The sequence below is a fragment of the Dromaius novaehollandiae genome, chromosome 1 (assembly GCF_036370855.1).
Source record: "Dromaius novaehollandiae isolate bDroNov1 chromosome 1, bDroNov1.hap1, whole genome shotgun sequence".
NCBI lineage: Eukaryota > Metazoa > Chordata > Aves > Casuariiformes > Dromaiidae > Dromaius > Dromaius novaehollandiae.
Genome location: NC_088098.1, coordinates 202379497 through 202399973, shown reverse-complemented (window position 1 = coordinate 202399973; position 20477 = coordinate 202379497). Strand labels below are relative to the sequence as shown.

The following is a 20477-nucleotide window of genomic DNA, read 5'->3' as shown; positions in this document are numbered from 1 at the left end:
GGGTGAGAGCTGACTGGCTGAAAGTCAAACCAGACAAGTAAAAGATTGGTTCTCATTAGAAACAGCTAAAGAAAATAATAGATTTGGTTTCTAAAATATAACTCTAGAAATTCCATCGCATCTGACTGCTTTTCAAATTCATGAGAGTGGCAATAGCAGTAAGTTCAATTTTTTTCCAGCTGCAGCTGCTGAGAAGATTGCAGGAGTTTTTCTTCCCTTACCATGACTTATTCATGTGTCTGCCACCCTGAAAGTGGTTAAATGCAATTCAGTTTGTTTGGATCTTCTTTTTAAGACATCTCAGAAACATTAGCTAGGACAGAGGACTTCTTTCACCATATACAGAGTAGTGTTTTGCAGTCTCTTAATCAAACAGTTGGTGAGGTAGTTTGTGAAAAAGGCATACAAAGGTGCTCAGCTGAGCTTCTTTATTTGTAGAAGTCACTCCATTCCTAACATGAAGAAAGCAAAGTAAGCTGATAAGCAGGTGGAATTCTCTTTTTTTCATAGCAATTCCATTTAAGAGTAAGCTTCCACTATGCATATAGTAAGTAAAATTAAAAACAAATACTTTAATGTGACACAGCTAGTGCCAGTCAGTACTAGTGACACACCAGTCATTAGTGTAATATATTTAAGTTGCCTTGAATAGTTTGGATTCGAATCAGAAACGGTGTTAAATAAATAAACTGGCAGAATGAATAGTAATTATTGCCTGTCTAAACTAAGTTACTAATGAAAACCATTTTGCACAAATATTGGCTCATGAGTGCTTGTTATGAATTTTACCTGCCCAATCATCCGTAAAAAATAAAGACCAACATTGCAAAGCTATTTTGGGAAAAGGAAATCTTAATTTTCATATGCAACTTCCTTCCTTCCCCAATTGAAACATGATAGTGTAACTCATCTATGATTTATCATATTAATATAGTTGAAATTCTGAATATTAGGTCAATCACAAACACAAAATGGAGACAGCATTCCACAAATGGGAAAGGTCTCACTTCATCATCTTTTACTTCTCTTAGACATTGCCCTACTGGAGTAGACAATATTATCTTGATTTGTTAGATTTTTCTCAATCTGCTCGTTTCCTGTGAGGTTTGCTATTGAAAAGCCTTTGGTATTTGCCAGAGAAAGGTCGATGTGCAAATTATTTATTTGTAAAAACCCTGTTTGCTACACATCAGAGTAGATAGTAGCTTACCATTTCACAATCTTAAACTAACATCCTAAGCTAGTTTGCTCAAATGAGGTCTCACTGCCTGCAAGGAAGGAAATGCAGCAACATAGCACAAGGACTAGAATAACAGGAAAGAGCATTTCAAACCAATTTGCAAGTCTCTAAAAAATGCCAGAGGCTGCACATTATGGTATCAAAAAGGGTCTTGGGTTTGTTATGTTATCTGCCAAGTGTACCTTTATGTAGCACATTGAGAAATAGGGCTGGTTAGGAATCAGAAAGCTTAATTTTTGCAGAGAGTCAAATATGTTTTCTTTTCCATGATTAATAGTGAGAGCCTGAACAGTGAGAGTGAGTAGTGAGAGAACAATGAGTTCTGACTGTTTCTGGAGGTCACAGTAGCATTTCTTCTGGGGATAGATGGTTCAGCCCAGGGCTGGACTGGAACAGAAACGGTATGCGCAGAGTCTTCCTGCAGAGGAAAGCTGTGAAATGCTCAGTCTGAGGCACAGTATTACTGCCACTGCTGGGACATGTTGAATGGAGTAAAAAACTAGAAGCTACTGAAGCAGCTGCCACCTGCATTGCATTGGAATATCTTTGATGTACCAAAATTTTCCTCTGTATAGGGTGGCCAGAGTCTGCATTCTTGATGGGCTGTACAAAAATCTCCAAGTGGTATCAGTCTGTCTGAGATGGACATAAGAAGGAACAACTTTCTAAGCTCTAAGGAACTGCACCCTATTTCTATTTAATGAACACTGAATTGCATCCAAAAGGGATACCATCTTTTTACCCTCACCCTGCATGGAAATAGGAGCTCCAAAACATTCAGAAGTATAAATCTAAAATTCCTAATGAATATGTCTAAGACGTTACATAAAACACATTTAAATCTACTGACTAACATCAGTAATGATGAATAATGTTTTCAGTCCTACTGAAAACAAGTTATGAATTAAAAAAAAATCATTTGTGCAAACAGTAAACTGAGGTATTTGACTTCTTACGGATGAAGTGGCATAAGGAGTCTGGACAACATACACCATATACCTGGACAGCATAATGTCACTTAGAAAGACCTGCACTAATGCCGTCTAGGTGGGAAAGGAGAGGGATAGCATGAGAAGTGGTAGAGCCTCGTTGCTGTGGCCCCACCGCAAGCGGTTGCTCCCTGTCTTTCAGCAGAGCTAATCCAACACTAATGGAGCTCCTCAGCTCCTGGTACCTGAACTAAGGACCCATTCAGGTTTAGTTCAGATACCTCTGCCTGGCAGTGTACTGTGTCCTGTACCCCCTGTCATGAACCTCCTACCCTTTCTTGACAATACTATGATTTTCTCTCAGTTGAGGGGCCCTAAATTTAGGAGTTAGTGGAGAGGCAGGTGAAACAATCCAAACACCTTCCTGGAACCAGGCCATGAGTAGAGGGCTGCTTCACCGAAGGTGTAAAAAGTCAATTGGGTTTGTATAGGCCATGCCAGAGGTAAATATTACCCCATTTGAAAGAATACGTTAAACGGTTTGGGGGCATATATTAATAAATGTTCATTTACAGATTTCACATTTTAAATCATTAATTTAAATTATTTCAGTAATATAAAATGCATAAACAAAGTAAAGAGCTCAGGATTCTTAATGTTTCTGAGGGGAGAGTTTCGAAGCAGTCAGCACTTGGCTAAGTCTACGCATAATGAAATTCCTGCAGTGTGGAAACAGAGTTATACCACTGCTAAGATAGTTTTGACAAATCCAACTCAAGCCTTTAAAATATGTATTTTCAGTTGCAGGTGTTGGACTACAGCAGCCTACTGGCATAATCCTGTTTATGCTGGAACCATCTAGAAAAATTCTACTTTCAAAAAGTAGTATTACTCCACTAAGGATTAGGTGGTTGCTAGCCAAAATTAGAATAGCTCAGAGTTCAGAAAAACTAGTATTTCTGTTTTTACTAAAGACCATATACTGAACCAATAACCCTGGGGACAATTTTATATGTTTTTTGTTTACAGCAAAGCTTTGTGTAAAGCACAGAGACGAGCAGAGTTGCTTTAGCAGGTCAACTGCTGTTTTCTTTTACCCAAGCAAAATATATATTTGATTGTTTGTGCCAAGAAGTTTTTGCATACTCTAATTGCAATATCTTGCTGCAAGAGAGCTTTCAATTTATATAAATATTTTAAACTGTAGTCAGCAGACCTCTAGCTGGTGTAAATTGTGAGAACTTCCTTGAATTCAGAGTAGCTATGGCTTTTTGTAGCAGCAGTGGGTCTCCCATTAATTGGAACACCCGCTGATCCTCAAGGTGTCAGAATTTGGCTCATATTTGTTTACAAAGTGCAGTTCAAGTAACAGAGCTGCATACTTAGGCTATACAGAGAAGCTGTAAAGACTCCCTGCCCTTGGTAATTAATAGTCTTGTTTAGATAGCTAAATGAAGAGTGATATATTTATTTTAATTAGTGACCACTGACAAGTATTTGAGCTCTGCTTTTAATCCTCATCTCTAAACAAAGGATAACGAGATATATACGCTCTTAAAAAGATACTTAATTCCTAGTGTTGGCAAAATGTTTTGAGATATTCTGAAAGAGGCAATTAAAATGCAAATTAATAGTGGATTTTTAAGTAATGTTTATAAATAATGTTGACTTCTAGTGCAGCCTAATGCCAAAGGAACACAACCTGTCCATTGCTTTTTTTCTTTTTTTTCCCCAAGATTGAGATTTCTTCAGGCCATTTGCTCAGAGGTATGTGCATTTTGCAAGATCCAGCTCAAGAGGCACCCACTCTACTGTGTAATCCTCAGCTTGCCCTGGGCCATTCACCTGGGATGATGGGTCTAGCCCTTTCGCTAATAAATATGTGTATAGGAAGGGAAGAACAGCAGGAGAGCTTGAGAGATCCTGCTGCAGAATAGTTAATATTGTTGTGAAGGCTCACAACTTGAACACTGGTAGTTCTCTATTGAGTATGAATAATGGGCAACCTATCGGAGTAAGTGCCAGGGACTCTATTTTTGTTTGAACTATCAGCTAAATGTAAAAATGTCTTGATATATACTGTGTTTCAGCATTTAAATGCAATTTCTTCTTGGAAATAGCATTACGTCATGCAAATCTTTATAAATTCCATTTAAAAAATCCTATAAATTTTTGAATATGGCACTTTGCTTTAAACTTTTGGTTGTTTTTGCTGTAAAAATGTTCTTGCATTTAGATCTCTTTTTAATATTTGCATTATTGATCCTTCAAGCCTTCTGAGGATAGACTGATGTAAGCTTTGGCTACATCTTCCTCATTAAAGGAGTGCTTGTTTCATTCCTAATTTATTAAATATATTCAGCCAGTGCCAGGCAGCTTTACACTTAATTTCTCTTGATGAGTTGTCAAACACCCTGGAACTGCACTGCATTTGTGTAGTATTACAATCCACCATCAACACTTTTCAAAACATCATTAAAATAAATAGCACAGAAAACAGGCAGTTTTTAATTTTTTGCTTGGTAAGGTTGCATTTTAATTTTTCCTGTTCAAAATCATTCAAACAAGCTATAAGAATGCACCAGCTCATATTTCACTAAATTTGTCTGAGACAGATCCTCAGTCTCATCCAGGAAGCACTAGATTGTATGGTGAGGGGAGTCTCTCAGGAAGCTGTGGCCTCCTGTTCCCAAGCCACCTGGGCTTTATACAGATTAGATCATAAGGGAGTAACTGTGATTTACAACACTGAAATAATGTCACTGAACTTGTCTCCAGCAGGCCCTGTCTCTGCCTTATCCTACCCTGCTAATCCCAGGGACCTGCTCGAGTCTGAGCCATGAGTGGCAAAGGGCTTGTCTTGGAGATGCCTGTGTTGGCAGCTAGTTATGGGGAGAACCAGGTAAGAGCGAGGAAGAAAATATTCTTTGAGTTGCTTGAGACAGAGCTTGAACACATCATTAACTGCCAACACACCATTGACTCAAGTGATGACTCACTTCGGACCCATGTAGTACAGACTGGACTTGAGGAAACATGTTCCATCAGTGAATTCCTCCTCTTGGTGTACAACTGCATCCGTGGTTTTGCTTCCCATTGTGCAGTAGCTTTTGGTCCTCACTTCTAGCCATTCAGTTCTTACATACAAAATTTTCCTCAAGACAAAATAATCAGAGATTTCACTGAAGTGAAAAAACAAAAACTTGTATTTCTCCAGTTGGTCATTTGTGGATTGTCTATGAGGCTTTGATAATTTAAAGTTTTACTATTATTTGTCTGAAGTTTGCTGTGAGTTCAAAAAATCTAGGGTTCATCAGAGGTGGCATCCCTCTACATGATCAAGTGACATCTAAGGCCTTCAAATGCCTGTGAAAAGAATGTAAAGTCTTTAAACGGTTAGGGACTCTGCTTTTGCCTTTCAAAACTGCTGTGGTGGCACCAGCAGTTCCGAATTGGTCACCTGCACTGTACGGCTGTGGTTTAAACAAAGCTCACTCTGTGTATGCAAAGTCTCTTTAGTAACTCATTTTATTTTTGTACATGCCACTTATTCATTATTTGAGGTGAACAAGATCCTAGAAAGAATCCCAAGCAATGAAATGGCAGTGCTGCCATCTGTAAAAATAAAGGCAGAATTTCACCGAGAATCTGACTAGAATTCAGTAAAGTGCTTTGGTATCTAAAGTGCCAGTTTCACAGAATTGTGAGTCTAAGTCCAGGAAAAGGATACAGGAAAATGTCAAACCTGTTTAAAGAGGTAAGACACTTTATTTTTCCTGTCAAAGCTCTACCAGTTGCTAAAAAAGATTGCTATTAAATAATCCCAGCAGAGATCCTGCCTTTGTTGTAAAGAGTACCCAGGGACCTGTCTGTGAGTTTAGCCCATTTAGTATTCAAAAACAAGTATTCTGTCACTTAAATTGCTGGTAGAGGTCTCCTTTGCTGGATGTGCTCAGACCAAGGCTGACTACTCTGAATTGCATTCACAGAGGATGCTGAGTGCCCCCAGCACATGGCAGCCCATTGATTAGCCCTGTCACCCAGGAAGTGAGAGCTTGATCCAGAACACCCCTTATCATGGGCAAAGTAGATCCACATTTGTTATAGAATCACAGAATCACTGACGTTGGAAGGGACATCTGGAGATCATCTGGTCCAACCCCCCTGCTCAAGCAGGGTCAGCTAGAGCAGGTTGCCTGGGTCCATGTCAAGTTGGGTTTTGAATGTCTCCAAGGATGGAGAATCCACGACCTCTCTGAGCAACCTGCTCCAGTGTTCAACCACCCTCACAGTAAAAAGGTATTTCTTATGTTCAGATGGGATTTCCTGTCTTTCAGTTTGTGTCCATTGCCTCTCATCCTGTCACTGAGTACTACTGAGATGAGTCTGCCTCTGTCTTATTTACACCCTCCCATCACGTATTTATACACACTGATAAGATCCCTCTGAGCCTCATCTTCTCCAGGCTGAGCAGGCCCAGCTCTCTCAGCCTCTCTTCATATGAGAGATGCTTCAGTCCCTTAATCACCTTTGTGGCCCTTTGCTGGACTCGCTGCAATATGTCTATGTCTTTCTTGTGGTGGGGAGCCCAGCACTGGCCACAGCACTCCAGATGTGGCCTCACCAGGGCTGAGCAGAGAGGAAGGATCACCTCCCTTGACTTGCTGACAGTGTTCTTCCTAATGCAGCCCAGAATACCATTGGCCTTCCTCTGGTTACATCTTGGGGAAGTACCTTTTGCAGTAAGGGAGTCTGAATGGCAATGCTTTCCATCCAACCTATTGAATTGCTGTGCATCCAGGAATGTAGCATTTCTGGAGCTGAAAGGATTAGACAAAGAGCAGCTGTGGTTGAGGCTGTCGATACTTGTTCAAGTCTAATCAGGCTGGAGGGAGCCTTTTCTAACTACTGCGCGTATGAGTGCTCTAGACACTAGACTGTTAGTCTGAATGCACAGGCTAGATCTCATTATACAAAATGCATTTCATGCTTTAGCTTTTGGTTTCTTAGAGATGCTTAGTTGTAGCCCTGAAATAGGGGCTTAAAATGATCCATTAGTTAGAATTTCATGCCTCCTCCCTTGTTGTTCCCCTATGGCTGCCTCAGATTTCCAGCAGTGCCCATGATGTTGGCTGCTGTGATTCTTAGCATGAGCCTCTGCCTCATTCCCATGTGGTGTAGGGACTTTTGTGTGTCTTTACCAGCCTTGTGAATTCCCTTCCTGCAGTTGAGCATTTAATTGCTAGGTAACAGTGCTGTATGCCATAGTGATTCAGGTCCTTTGTGGAATGCCTGTCTCTCTGCTTTGTGCTGACTTCAAGTTCGACAGATGGGTTGTCTGTTAACCATTGTCATGATCCAAAACTCACTGGAAGTCAAAGCAAACTGTACTCCCAACTTCGCTGAGCTTTGGGCTAGCACCCTACTAGTATTCTTTTAGATGGCACATGAGTTATCCCTGTCTGGAGTCATAGATATGATTTTGCAAAGGACTGTGTACTTGCACTGTCATTTGTCTGTGTAGTTTTAACTTTTGCTAAGTCCTATTTGTTGCTGGCACAAGTAGGGTCTTAAGAAAAAAGTGATACTGATTAATATTTAAAAATACTCATTACTATTTATCCATGGGGAGATGGGAAATGATTTTAACTGAATGAGAATGATTTAATTCTCATCAGGTTTTTCATAACATACTTCTATAGGCAGCTTTAAAGCAGCTATGAACCATACATTTAAATCATTGTCCATGTGCTCACATAATAACGAAGTGAGGAATTACTCTAATGTACAGGGCTACAGTTTTGGCTAAACTGGCTGGATGATCACATCCAAGCATGCCATTTTCTCCTAAGTAATAAAAAACTCAGAACTGTGCAATGGAAGCAAGGATTAAGAGTCAAATATTCAAGTACTTGCCTGCTTTCTACTATTAAATCCTTACTCTTGCAAAGCTTTCAATTCCTTTATTGAGGAACAAATTGTTCTTCAGTTGGAGTTTTGCCTAAGTGTGAAATTGAAGATTCAGTCCTATTTTTTAGTAATGGAAAAACCATTTCTGCCACTCATACTCAAGTTCAAAATACCTTCTTCTGTGCCAGAATGAAGCACTGTCTAGGATGAGTATGAATGATTAGTCTGGCTCTGAGGTCTCAGGTGTATAATTTTCAACATAGTCACTATTACACCTGTCAGGAACTCCATTATAACATTTCTATGCAAGATACAGCAGTGTTGAGCATAGGTTCTCTGTGTTTTGCTGGCCAGAAGGAAGTTACTTATTTCCACATGTTGAGGTGGACCTGGAGAACAAAGCAACAGAGAAAGCAGTGTGAAACTAACCCGTTTTTACATGGCCTACTAGACATGATGAGGACAATAATGTGTTACATTTATAAACAATACAATTTAATTTCAGAACAACGATTGCAGTTTAAATCCACATTTACTTCTTCATCCTTTTTATTTCCATTTCTCTATTGTGCTGTGAAACTGTCTATGGATATGGCTAATAACCCAGCTAAATAACCCTCTCATGAATGGGTTTCTTTTATTTATTTATTATTCTAGGATTACTATCAACCAGCTGCAGTTTCTCTAAAAGACAATAGAAAAATTTTCTTTGATAATATTTAACATTTTCAAAGATAAATTCAAACTTTTGGCAAATGAGAAAGCTTTTGCCCTTCAAAATGGAAATTAAACATGAAAACTTACAATTAGTTGTCGAACAAATTTGTCTAGTTGTTTTTATTCATCTCTGAATAGCCAGATAGAAGGTCAGGTAATTAGACATTAACTTGAAAAACTTGAAAAACTCTGAAGCCTAAAGATATTTAGAGTACTGAAGGCAAAAATCAAAAACATCTGCACCCAAATTAAGATAAAGATAGAATGAAAACTTACTAAGGATTTTAACATAAGGACTTTGTCTATTTCAAAAGGATTTAGTGTTCATACTTGAAAGAATACAGCTTAGAGGATATAGTATGAAAATGCTTTTACAGACAAACTGATTGATAGGGCTACCCATCTGCTTTAAAATAAGAATGTGCTTAAGTGTCTCATTGAACTGACAGTTAGTGATCTTCGCTGAGATGCATTTCATTTTTTATGGGACTGATCATTTCTGCCCACATCTGTAGCACTGTCAAGGTTTACGCTATTGCCATTCAGTGTGATGATTATACACAGTAGCATTAGGTTAGACCTTGATTTGGTTCCTGTTGAAATAAGCAGGAATTTTGTCACTGACTTTGTAGACAGCAGGCTCAAGCTGTTTAGCTTAGAGACTTTCAGAATAAATAATATTGATCAGTGTCAAAGAAATAGGGTTTCTGAGATCATCTTTCATTTATGGTTCAGTCTTAAAGTCCTTACTCAGGTTTATCAGGTACATACTCATTTAGTATACTGGAAACTTTGGCTGTAAAGAGGCAAAGCTGGTCACACAGTTGAATTTGTGAATGGGACAAACAGGCCAAAAGCATAGTCTCTGAAATGAAAAGCTGATTAAGAAAAGTCTGTAGTAAGTATGACTGGTTCAAAAGCAATTGCTTCTGAGAACAAAAGGGACAAATGAACAATTTCATTGCAATTTTGCTATTTCTTCTCTCCATCTGAAGTGTGAACCATAATTAGAGCACTTATATAAAATTACATTTGTCAGCCTGGCTGCTAAATCCCCCTTAAAGCTTTATCCATGAAGAACAGTCTGTTATCACTCCCACTAAAGCCTACAGTTCCCATTTTCAGTTTCAGGGACAGACAAGCAATTACATTATCTGTACTGAAAATCCGATATAAATGTAACTATAGTGAAGATAGATAAGGTCAGTTCTACATAGAAACAATTTCCAAACTTCATGACCAGCCAGCAAAAACCTGTTTAAGTTCCAGCAGAAGTTATAAGAAAAGCTGTTACCAGACAATGGAGGTGTGTCCTAAAGCTGACACTTGACCCATAACCAGGGTTAATGTGTCTCTGTTGGAAGAAACGCTCCGTAAGTTGTGATATGTTGTTGTCTATACTGGTTTTCCAAGAATATTCTTGTCCTAGTGAGTGAGAAAAAAATTTCCATTCTAAAAACTGAAAGAGATCCTCCAGGACCCAGTGACCAGCTGTCTCTAGAGAGGGTGAATCACAAGATCTGGGACTTCTGGCACTGTAAGACCTGCCAGACCCCTGTCACTGGAGAATCTCTCTCTTCCCCCGACCTTCTCCAATGGCTTTTGAGGGCACCGTATCCTTTCATAACTGATGAGTGGAAGATGCCTTTAACAGACATAGTTCTAGCGCAACCCTACACAGCACCGACAGACAGATTTTGACAGCATTAACCAAATTCAGAGAGAGAAGCCCCATCTTTCTCAGCCTCAATAGCAGTAGTTACTCTGAGAGGACATCACAGATACTTCTCTCCCCTTGGAGATGAATGGTGCCTCAAAAATATGATGCTATTGCTCCACATCCTTCTCCACCTCCACAAGCAAGCCTGGGCAGATGCCCACCAGAAAGCAGTATACACTTCTGGTAGGCACAGTAGGGACCTTTGAGCACAGACAAAAAAGAATAGAAACGGTGTTTATTATGAATAAATACTGATGTAGGTAGCATTAGGATAGGTGACAAATTTGTAAGGCTGGTGAGGCTGTTAGTAGTAAGACAGGAAGTTCTACACTTAAACAAGTGCAAAGCTTCCTTGGGAAATGATGAAGGCTGCATAAATGCCTTCGCAGATTAGTTATTAACCAATTTTAAAATGACATATAGTGACGTAGTTCCTAACATAAATCCAGGTGCCTTACATTTGGGTTTGGACAGTGACCTGCACTGTCTACCATCTGCCAGCCGATCTTAATGCTCTCTGTACACCCAAACGAAAATCTTTGAGCATGTGCAGAAGCAGCCTCATCCTAGGACCAGGTGTGTCTCTTTCGTGCCTGATTTTCATTACAGCCCTGACAGCCTTGAGCTCATACAGAAGTGGTGAGTCTCAGCTTCAGCCTAGACATCAGCAAGGCTTTGCCTGGAGAGACCCAAATTGATATTTTATCTGAAAAAAGTGCACTAACCATGAGATACAGGACTCTGTGTGTGCATGTACACCCATTCAGTCTGTTGTGCTTAGGCCTCTGTGCTGCTAGAAATGCAAGATTCTTCTTTAATCCAGTGTTAACATAAAATATATAAACCCCCCAGGGAGAAGTAATCAGGACCTCCCGACTACCTTCTTGTGTCTTGGCACCCAGTGGACAGGCTGGGGTTGGGCTTCCTGAGGCCTCAGTTTCTGCTTGGCTGTACTGTGCCCAAGTTTTCCAAAAGAGGTTGTCCCCCACCTTTCACCTTCCTCTCCCCCACAGTGGGTGCACTGTAATGTGGGAGACAGGACACTTTCCAAGGTTACGGGGACTAAGCTAGAACCCAGGTCTCGCATTCCAGCTAAGCCTCTGAACGGCTGTGCAAGAGGAATGGGACTCATTCTCTAGACACTGCATCCCAAATGTATGGAAGTGCCTAAAACAGACAGTGAATCTTCAGACTGGCAGGAGTTCAATCACCTCTTTGTGCATCTGTTCCTGTTGACTGGCTCTAGAGAGCATCATAGTCAGAGTGTGAGCTGTTTGTGCTGCCTGGTATTGGAGCCTAAGCCCATAGCTTGTCTTGGGCCACTCTCACTGTGATACAGCAACTAGCAGTGTCTAACATAGGTCATCTGGGTCTTACCTCTTTAGTATACGGGAATATGTTTTCCCATGTACTTGAAAAATTAAGCCCCACACCAAACGCTGATATTCTAAATTTAGATTCATATAAATCTGTGTAATTCATGTATAATTCCAGTCAGAATTTTAGCAAAATTTTGCAAAGATTGTTTGGGTTGGTTGATAGAATCACATTTTCTTGCTAAAAGTCAAACCATTCTAAGTGTCATTTGTATGCTTGAAATGCATTTTACCATTTGAAAGTACCAAAAGTTATTTGTGCTGGCAAGGGCTTTAACATATGGAAATGAGAGGTTTATTTAGTATGTGGATCAAGCTTATAAACAGCTTAAGTCCTCATTCCTTCTAACATCTTAACAGCTGTGCAGTTTCTTACAAAATATGTTTTATCGTTTCAAGAAATGCTGTTAACCTCGCAGTTTTAAAACTGAATGAACAAGGCCTCTTGGACAAATTGAAAAACAAATGGTGGTACGACAAAGGAGAATGTGGCAGCGGGGGAGGTGACTCCAAGGTTAGCCTCAATGTCACCAAAAGCGGGTAAACAGTATATAAAGTAATTGGTGCATCTGCTGGGATTTTACCTGCAATGGAACAGCCTCACCAGTGTTGCAGCACTGCTGGTATCTGCAGTCGAAACTTAGGTGTATGCAATTACTGTCAAAGCAAAAATATTTGCCTTTTTTTAAGCCTCTCAAGGGCAATTTGTAAATAGTCTCTGCTATGAGATCTATTGCCAGATCTCAGAAACCTTCTGAAATTGTGATGAGCCTTTTCAAAGCTTGCTCTTGTAAACAAGCAGCTTGAAATCTTCAGGAGCAAATGCTAACTCATTTTCTACTATATTGTACAACCCAAAATAATTTTTCAGTGACATTAAAGGAAGGGGTTGCAAATCAGCATGGCTTCCTCCTGAAATAATCCAGTACATGGTGCAGGTTTAGGGATTCACTAATGATGCAAAGAATACTAGTAGAAATTGTAGTTTTTACCTGAATATCCAACATAGGAGGGCAAATTTCTACTCAAATATCTTCACATTGAAATTGTGTGATATCTTACCCAGAAACTGAAATCCATTCCTTAGGAGAATTTATCATAATTTACCAGGCAGGAATTACCCAGAACTTTCATCTTGCTCTGCCATGGCATTCACAGACATGATACCACCTCTAAATTTTAGGCTGGGGTGACAATGGCTTGTTATTCTTCCCTCATTTCCAGTTCTTCCAAGTGGCCAGTGCCACCACCTCCTTGCCTCATAACAGCTTCCTTTTTAGAAGCTACTTTGTGCTGCAAAGAAGTAAAGATGTGGAAGATGTGGAAGCGAGAGAGGATTAAGATATTAAAAGTGCCTCTTCAGTGCTAGGCAGCATGTTTTAATATATATTTATGTGCTTGTGTGTGAATAATATAGATGAGATAATACATAAATATATACCTGCACAGGTAACTGCAGGCACAGAGCTAGTCAGATATGGATAATTAAATTTGACTGATTTGTCATATACAATTTATGTAGCTTTCTTTATAGTTGCCTACATATATTTTTTGTACTGTTTTCTCTCCTTCTTTAGTCCTCCTGGTCTTTCATGCTGTGTCCTAGCCTCAGGGACCATCCCTTGGGCTCTTCTGCACTCACCCAGAACTGCTGTCCTAATCCTCTACACTTTGCCTTTGATCCTACTGCTCTACCTATTTTTCCCCAATGCTCTGCTGGCCAGCAGTCACAGTTTCAAAAATGGTCTCTATTTTCTCTTCCAAAGTGCACATGTATATGCAACTTGATTGTACTTACCTACAAGTGGAGCAGACACCAACTTCTCATAAGGAAGTTGACATGTGAATCAAAAAACAAGTTTTTCATTATTGTGTATGTGTGTGGGGGGTTGTTTATTTAATCTTAAAAAAAGTCATAGGCAGGGTGTCACATCATTAAAATATCTCAATTTTCTCAAAATACACCCATCACAAACCTACCGTTGTTGAAATGTGAGATAAAAACTAGGTAGTAGACTAAGGATGCTTTTAACTTACTATCTGAGATTACCAACCACTGATGATTTGAGTCACAAAGGAACAAGAGAGGAGCAGCAAGGGAGAGGGAAGGGCAGGCCTTCACTAGGCATAGCAGGGAAAGTGTCTAGAAGGCACTGAAGGAGCAGGTTTGGTGTGATGGTGACAGAAGAAGGACTGGGGAAAAAAACAGAAAAGAAAGGCAAGGAGTGCAGTCCATGGTGAAACAGGGAGGATCTGAATGCACACTGAATGCAGGAGGAAGGTGGGAACACATTGCCAATGCAAATGAAAGAAAGGTGACCCAGGCAGGACTTTAGGTTGTGATAGAAAATCTGGTGGTCAAGGGAGGTTAGCAAAGGATAGGGAACATGGGGGAGCTCAGCTTGTGGTCCTAGGACTATATACATCCTGACAGGATGATTTATCAGGTCTGTTCTCTCCACACTCTTTCCCAGGCCTACAGGCTTGAGTAGGAAGTACCTGTGCATAAGCATAGTATATATAGGTAGGAAGCCCAGAGTTTCTGGAAAGCCTTGCATCTATTCTATGGCTGCACTGCCCATGCTCATAGGACCAGTCATATTATGAAAACAAGCAGGCATTACTATACTTCACAATTTGCTGCAATATCTGATTTGCTGTTTTTAAGCCATTTATCATCTTCAAAATCCATTTCCTTGTTCAGGAACAGTCTTGTGGGATCTGATCAACTAAAGTTAGTAAGACCATTTTCTATTGAGTTAGTGAAGCTCTAAATATTTTAAATTTTTATGCTATCAAATAATAGTTAGAGAAATTAATTGTCATTGTAAACCTGACAGGTCCTGAACTAAAGTCTTAAATATGTCTATCTAATACTCCTTTTCATTGCTAAGAATTTAAGAAGAACAAAACCTGAACTTTATTAGCAGCTCTGTTCAGCATTACAGTGCATCCTATTGTTATGAGTAAGAGTATCTCCCTTTTCTTAGAAGAAATTCAGCACCTGAGACCTAACTGATCAACTGTGCTGTTAATACTTGAGGTTCACTAGCCAGTATAGGACATTCTAGGCCCAGAATGATCCTACATGACTGTACAGTGGACTACAGTAATCAGTGGGTTTCATGAGATCTCAACAGTTCTCCAAAAGTTTGTATCACTTACATGATACACGTAACAAACAAGGATTTTCCTACCTTCATTCTTTGGTCTTAAAAGGTCATCTCTAGCCTCCTCCTTTATGTTCATTCCATCTAGTTTAAGGAAAAGTCTTCCGTAATTCAGAAAAACAGTTCACAGAGCTACCTTGTGCGAACAGCGGTTATCACTTCCTCAAGAGGACTGTATTATCCTATATAGCTGACACTGACTCACCCTGTGGTTTAGTGGCCTCAACAATTAAGTAATGTTTGATGATAAAACTGAGGTATCTAAGTCATCTGAGTGCTTTTGAAAGTATTACCTCAGATCTTAACTGTACACTATCATCATTTCAGGGGATGTATCTAAAGACAGCTTCTGCCATTATATTCCATTATTTTTATAAAACTGTGGGTTAATAAGAAGCGGTACTGATGAAGCAGTCCTTCAAATGCTGTTGGCAGCCCTCAGGAGAACACAGTGTTCCTTGTTTTTCATTCAGTGGATGAGACTGACCTTACACTTAATTAATGGCCTGGCCACAAGCTGGTAAGGAAAATGCTCCTCAAGTGTAATCATGTCTGCATCCTTGAGATCCTTGTCTACTAAAATTCAGTACTGGTTTCAGAATCACTCAGTATTGTAATTTAAATGCTATAACTCCCGTTCATTGTCCTGTACACAACTACACACAGGACTTTGTTAGTGCTGTTTCAAGGCACTGTGATTTCTTTGACGTTGCTGGCTCAAGACCCAGCCTTAGGCTATTAAAAACAAACCCTTCCAACAGCAAGTGACTGAAGACAGGATAGGAGGAAAGGAGTAAGAAGCCTAGAAGGGAGGTAGAAGGGCTGATAACATGATAAACAGATAGAAGAACACTAACCCTGAGCCCAGGTCAGGCTGCATCCCCACTGATTTCAGGACGTGTCCCTATTCCTGTTCAGTGGAAGAACAGGGTCTCCTATGCTATGTCAAACAGCATTTTTGCTCTGTGGCTACATGGGACAAATTCTTCTCCATATATCAAGGGCAATTTTAGTTAGCATTTTTCTTACGTTATCCTTACATGAATTAGGGGCAAATGGATCCTGTACATATAGAACACAACAGATTCTCATCAGCTGTACATTGGAACAACTACACTGACTTTCATGAACTCCGTCACTTTATTCTAGCTGAAGATTTAGCCAAACACTATTAATACAAGAATCACTCAACAACTTAAGAAAAACTCTGTATTGTCATTTTGATGGGAAACTTGATGGGAAATTTAATTCTAGATGCTAGATTTATCCCATGTATATATCTTAAGGGCATTGCTCTTGCTCATATACAGAAGGCCAGATTTATTTTTATAGCTCCTGCCCCCTTTATGTCAGTGGGACTGTTCACCAACCAATTGTATAAGCAGTGTCGAAATAGGCTGTAGTCTGTGAGTTCCTGTCAGGCATGGTCAAAATGATGCCTCTGAACAGGAGATTTTCAAAGAAAGAAAAGATGCCTCAATGAGCAACTTGCACGGAAAGCCCAGATAATTTGGACATTTCACTCCCACAGGAGCTGTTGAAAATCTACTACTAAAATGTAAAAACAAACAAGCAAAAAGCCTAAAATACACTAAAGTCCCCGTGCCTGCAATCACTTCTTATGATTGCAAACATAGGTATATATGTTGTTGTTCTGAAAAGTGTAAGCTAAAATGTTCTTTTTCAACTCTGTAGCCCCTCAGTCTGGGTTTCTTTTATTAGTTTGGGTGCACACTTATCCCACCACACCTGGATGATTCAAAATGGGGTAAAAAAAACATTTTGAAAGCATAGAGCAGTTTTAAATTTAGCTCAAATTGCCTTTTCCTCATGGCAGATAGGACTGTGTGATCGGCAATTAAAAGGATATATCATGTCTCATCACAAAGCCTCAGGGGCAGAGGGCAGGTTTCCCTTAGCTTGTGCGGGGCATTGATTTAGGACAGGTTTCAACAAAAAAGTAGAGCAGGGAAGCAAGGGGCTGTGGCCTCTGACACATCACTGGCTGCATTTCAGTGAAGAGTGTTAATTGCCTCATCTATCCTGGCCACTGCCATTGCGGTCAGTTATATATTGAAGATAGTTTGGCAACTTTAAGTGTGAAATTAGTGGCTTTTCCCAAAGGAAAACCTGAGAGCTTCCTCTCAGAGAGAATGCAGAAAGGATGACATTAAAAGAACTACAGAAGCAAAGAAGAAAAAATCCCTACTTATATCAGGTTTTATATACTTAAAATCTCTTTGTGCTGAAATATCAAGCAAAAGAGTAGGAGACATCTGTTTCTTGACTTGCTCCAGCTTGCTGCTGTTCTTGATAGTTCGTATAGAGTCATAATTATCACATCACTTCCACCAATTTAATCTGGAGCAACTCCACAGACTTCTGATTTTCTATGTGAGAACAGCACCTGGATGTCCCTTATCTTGCTCGTAACTACTCCTGCTACACTGCTGGGAGTAGGAGATGTGGTACTATTCAAATTCATGGCTTGTTACAGATGATGACTATCCAAATAATGTTAATTATTTCACACTTGTGCAAGAAGCAAATAGAAGATCATATCGGCAGGCTACTTGCCAGCATCACAAACTGCTACCCACTAATTTCACAGCTGTAGGACTCTCATATTCCACCTTCAACCTGCACAACCTGCTGCCAGGAAGCCTGAACACAAAATGTAAGTTTAAATACTGTAAAAAATCAAGAAACAGGCATTTTCTGTGCTAGAAGCAGCATGTTCCATATGAATACAATGTGTGGGATTTGGAAAGTGGAGGACGCATTTTCTGTATTTACAGGGATCACTTGAAAGTAACTGGGAAGCCTCTCACCCAACTGTAGTTGCCAAAAATTGTGATTTGGGCATGACACCTAGGCTTCCTCAGTAGTAAGTGAAGCGACAGGCATTTCTAGGGTGCAATTCATCCTTTCTTAAAATCGATATCTAAAATCAACTTTTGGAGGTACCTATCTCTTCCTTTTAACTGTAGGGAAGCCTGGACAGATAATCAAAGCTTGGAGCATAACTTTTGCATGGAAAAACAGGTGAGGTGAATCCCACCCTTTATGTATATATAAACAAAGAATAATCAGAAAGTGTTAAAAGCCAGGATCCCTAAAGCTAATAGTAGGACACAAGGTTATGGGGGGAGGTTTATATGTATATTAAATATATATACACAAATATATTTATAAATAAGCATTTTGGGATTTGCAGTTAAAAAACCTAACTGCAAGCCCCTTATTCTCTTTCATAATAATTATTTTAGTAGTTTCAGTCAGTTACGCTACACTAATTATTCTTTGCACTGCTTTATTTATTTATCTTTTACTTTAAGCCTTGATTTTATGAGCTAACTCTTTAGCAATGTATGGGTTATAGTGCATTACGAGAGATTAATTTTATCACAGAAATCTGGTGGCACATACAAGATCAATTTCTGTGTCATATGATATGACCAGAAACCTACCTATCACATACCGTTTCTGTTTACCTACCTTCTTCTCTGATATATGTATATTGTATTTTCATGCACACCTGCACATAAATACATATTTAGATACATGCCATTTTAAGAATTTGACAGTCAATGATTTGAAGTTCAAAATACATAAAATAGGTCCATTAATTTTTTCATAATTTTTTAGAAAATAAAACTGCTGCAACTGCATAAAGTGGGGTATTATCATAACAATCTGAGATTATTCATTGAGCTTAAGTAACTTCAGTGTAAAACCATAGCAGTTCATGACTTTGAGGCATAATACTAGTTTCATCTCAATATTAAACTCAATTGCATCATCCCCAGCAAATATCATAAATAAGAGAAGATATTCCAAGTAATTATTTATTGTCAGACTGGGACCCCTGCAAGACTTATTTGAATAAAGGAGATTTAAAGAAAGACTTTGAACTGAAAATAATGTTCAAAGTGGAAATGCAAATAAAATATTGACTGTCATGTTCTTCTTAGCTGAAAACAAGGGCCTTACACCTCCCTGCAAGTTCTCTGCACGCAGATGTACTGACGTCAGTGGGTGTTCTGCACGAAGGGTGATTATAGATTTGTGCCATTTGGTTATGGTTAGCAAGCTGCATGAAGCAGCTCATTTCTCTTGCCAGCATAATTTTGAGGGCAGTAAATGAAATAGCTATAGCCAAGTCAAGGAACACAAATGAATATGTTTTCTAAGTCATATATCTGGTTGCATTATATATGTCTCTGAAGAGTATGTTGTTAATGTGTCTAAGCCAATAGTTTTGGGTTAACAGTAATTGCATACTATTTATTTACAAATCTTCCCCAGCAGTATGTGCCTGTTACCTAAAGCGATGGAGCAGGTCCCGGTCATATGTCTGTCTCTAAACCTGGGCCAACAGTACATGACATAGCACCCACTGTGGCCTCTGCTCTGTCACTTTGCAATGCGATTCTATGTAGTTTTACTTGAATAACATAAAATAACATATATAATGTTATTTATGTTATTTTCCACGTGAAGAACTCCTGTAAACCTTGCCGTTTTGAAACTCAGTGAGGCAGGCGTCTTAGACAAGCTGAAAAACAAATGGTGGTACGATAAAGGTGAATGTGGACCCAAGGACTCTGGAAGTAAGGTCAGTCGCTGCAGTTCGGGACCTACTATCGTGTTCACAAAGCAGTAAAGGGAGTAATAAGCAAAATGACATGGAAATAAAATAAGCAGCTGTAGACACAGAATGAATCGGCCTCACCCCATCTTGCCTTAAATACTGATGGGGTCACACTTTAATTTAAAGAAGCACTATTTCTTTTTAAGGATTTCAATGATATAAGTCATCATAAATCACCTCACATCATCCTACCTGCTAAGGGCATCTGCAGAAGAATGACAAGGGAGTTGTTTTATTTTGGTGGAGGCAAGGTGGGTCAGTTGGTGTCTCCCTCTCTAGGTGGGATGTACACTCCCCATTTACCGTTAAACAGTTTATTGCCCTGCTTCACTCACACCTTCTCCTTTAGGAGATGGCCTGCCTCAGGATGTTTTCTGAAAAGGAGAAACTCTAATAGAAAGGATTTCCTTTCACCACTGTGCCAAGGGTGACTATGCCTGAATCCCATTAGGAAGGTCCCTGTCTCCTTCGGGAGCAAGGGAAGACATAAGTTGAACTTTCAAGTGAAAGGCTTCAACAATTAATGGATTTTTACAGCTTCCAGGATTTACCTGACTCCACTCCCAAACTGTAATCCTCACAGCTTCAGGGAGAGGAGCCTTCTCTATTTCTCCTGAGGACAGACGTCAGAAGTAGCTATTTTTCTGATCACTTGGAAGCACCACAATTAGTGCCAGCCCTATATTCTGGAAGGCTGCAATTTCTTCGTAGTGCCGCCGTCTCCACGCCAATTTGCGTTGCCCAGAGCTGAAAGGGAAGCA

General features: G+C 39.6%; 1 protein-coding gene across 5 annotated transcripts in view; it reads left to right on the top strand.

Moving 5' to 3' along the window:
* The window catches only part of GRIA4 (glutamate ionotropic receptor AMPA type subunit 4), a 225698-nt gene that overhangs the window by 195309 nt on the left and 9912 nt on the right, over positions 1-20477 (top strand). For 3 of the 5 annotated variants that reach the window (XM_064505078.1, XM_064505080.1, XM_064505081.1), the window contains exon 14: positions 19566-19680. In XM_064505078.1, coding sequence (XP_064361148.1) covers positions 19566-19680 — 115 coding nt within the window. Of the gene's footprint in view, positions 1-12291; positions 12407-19565; positions 19681-20477 lie in introns of all 5 variants that reach the window. The other 2 variants (XM_064505079.1, XM_064505082.1) reach the window with 1 other exon arrangement.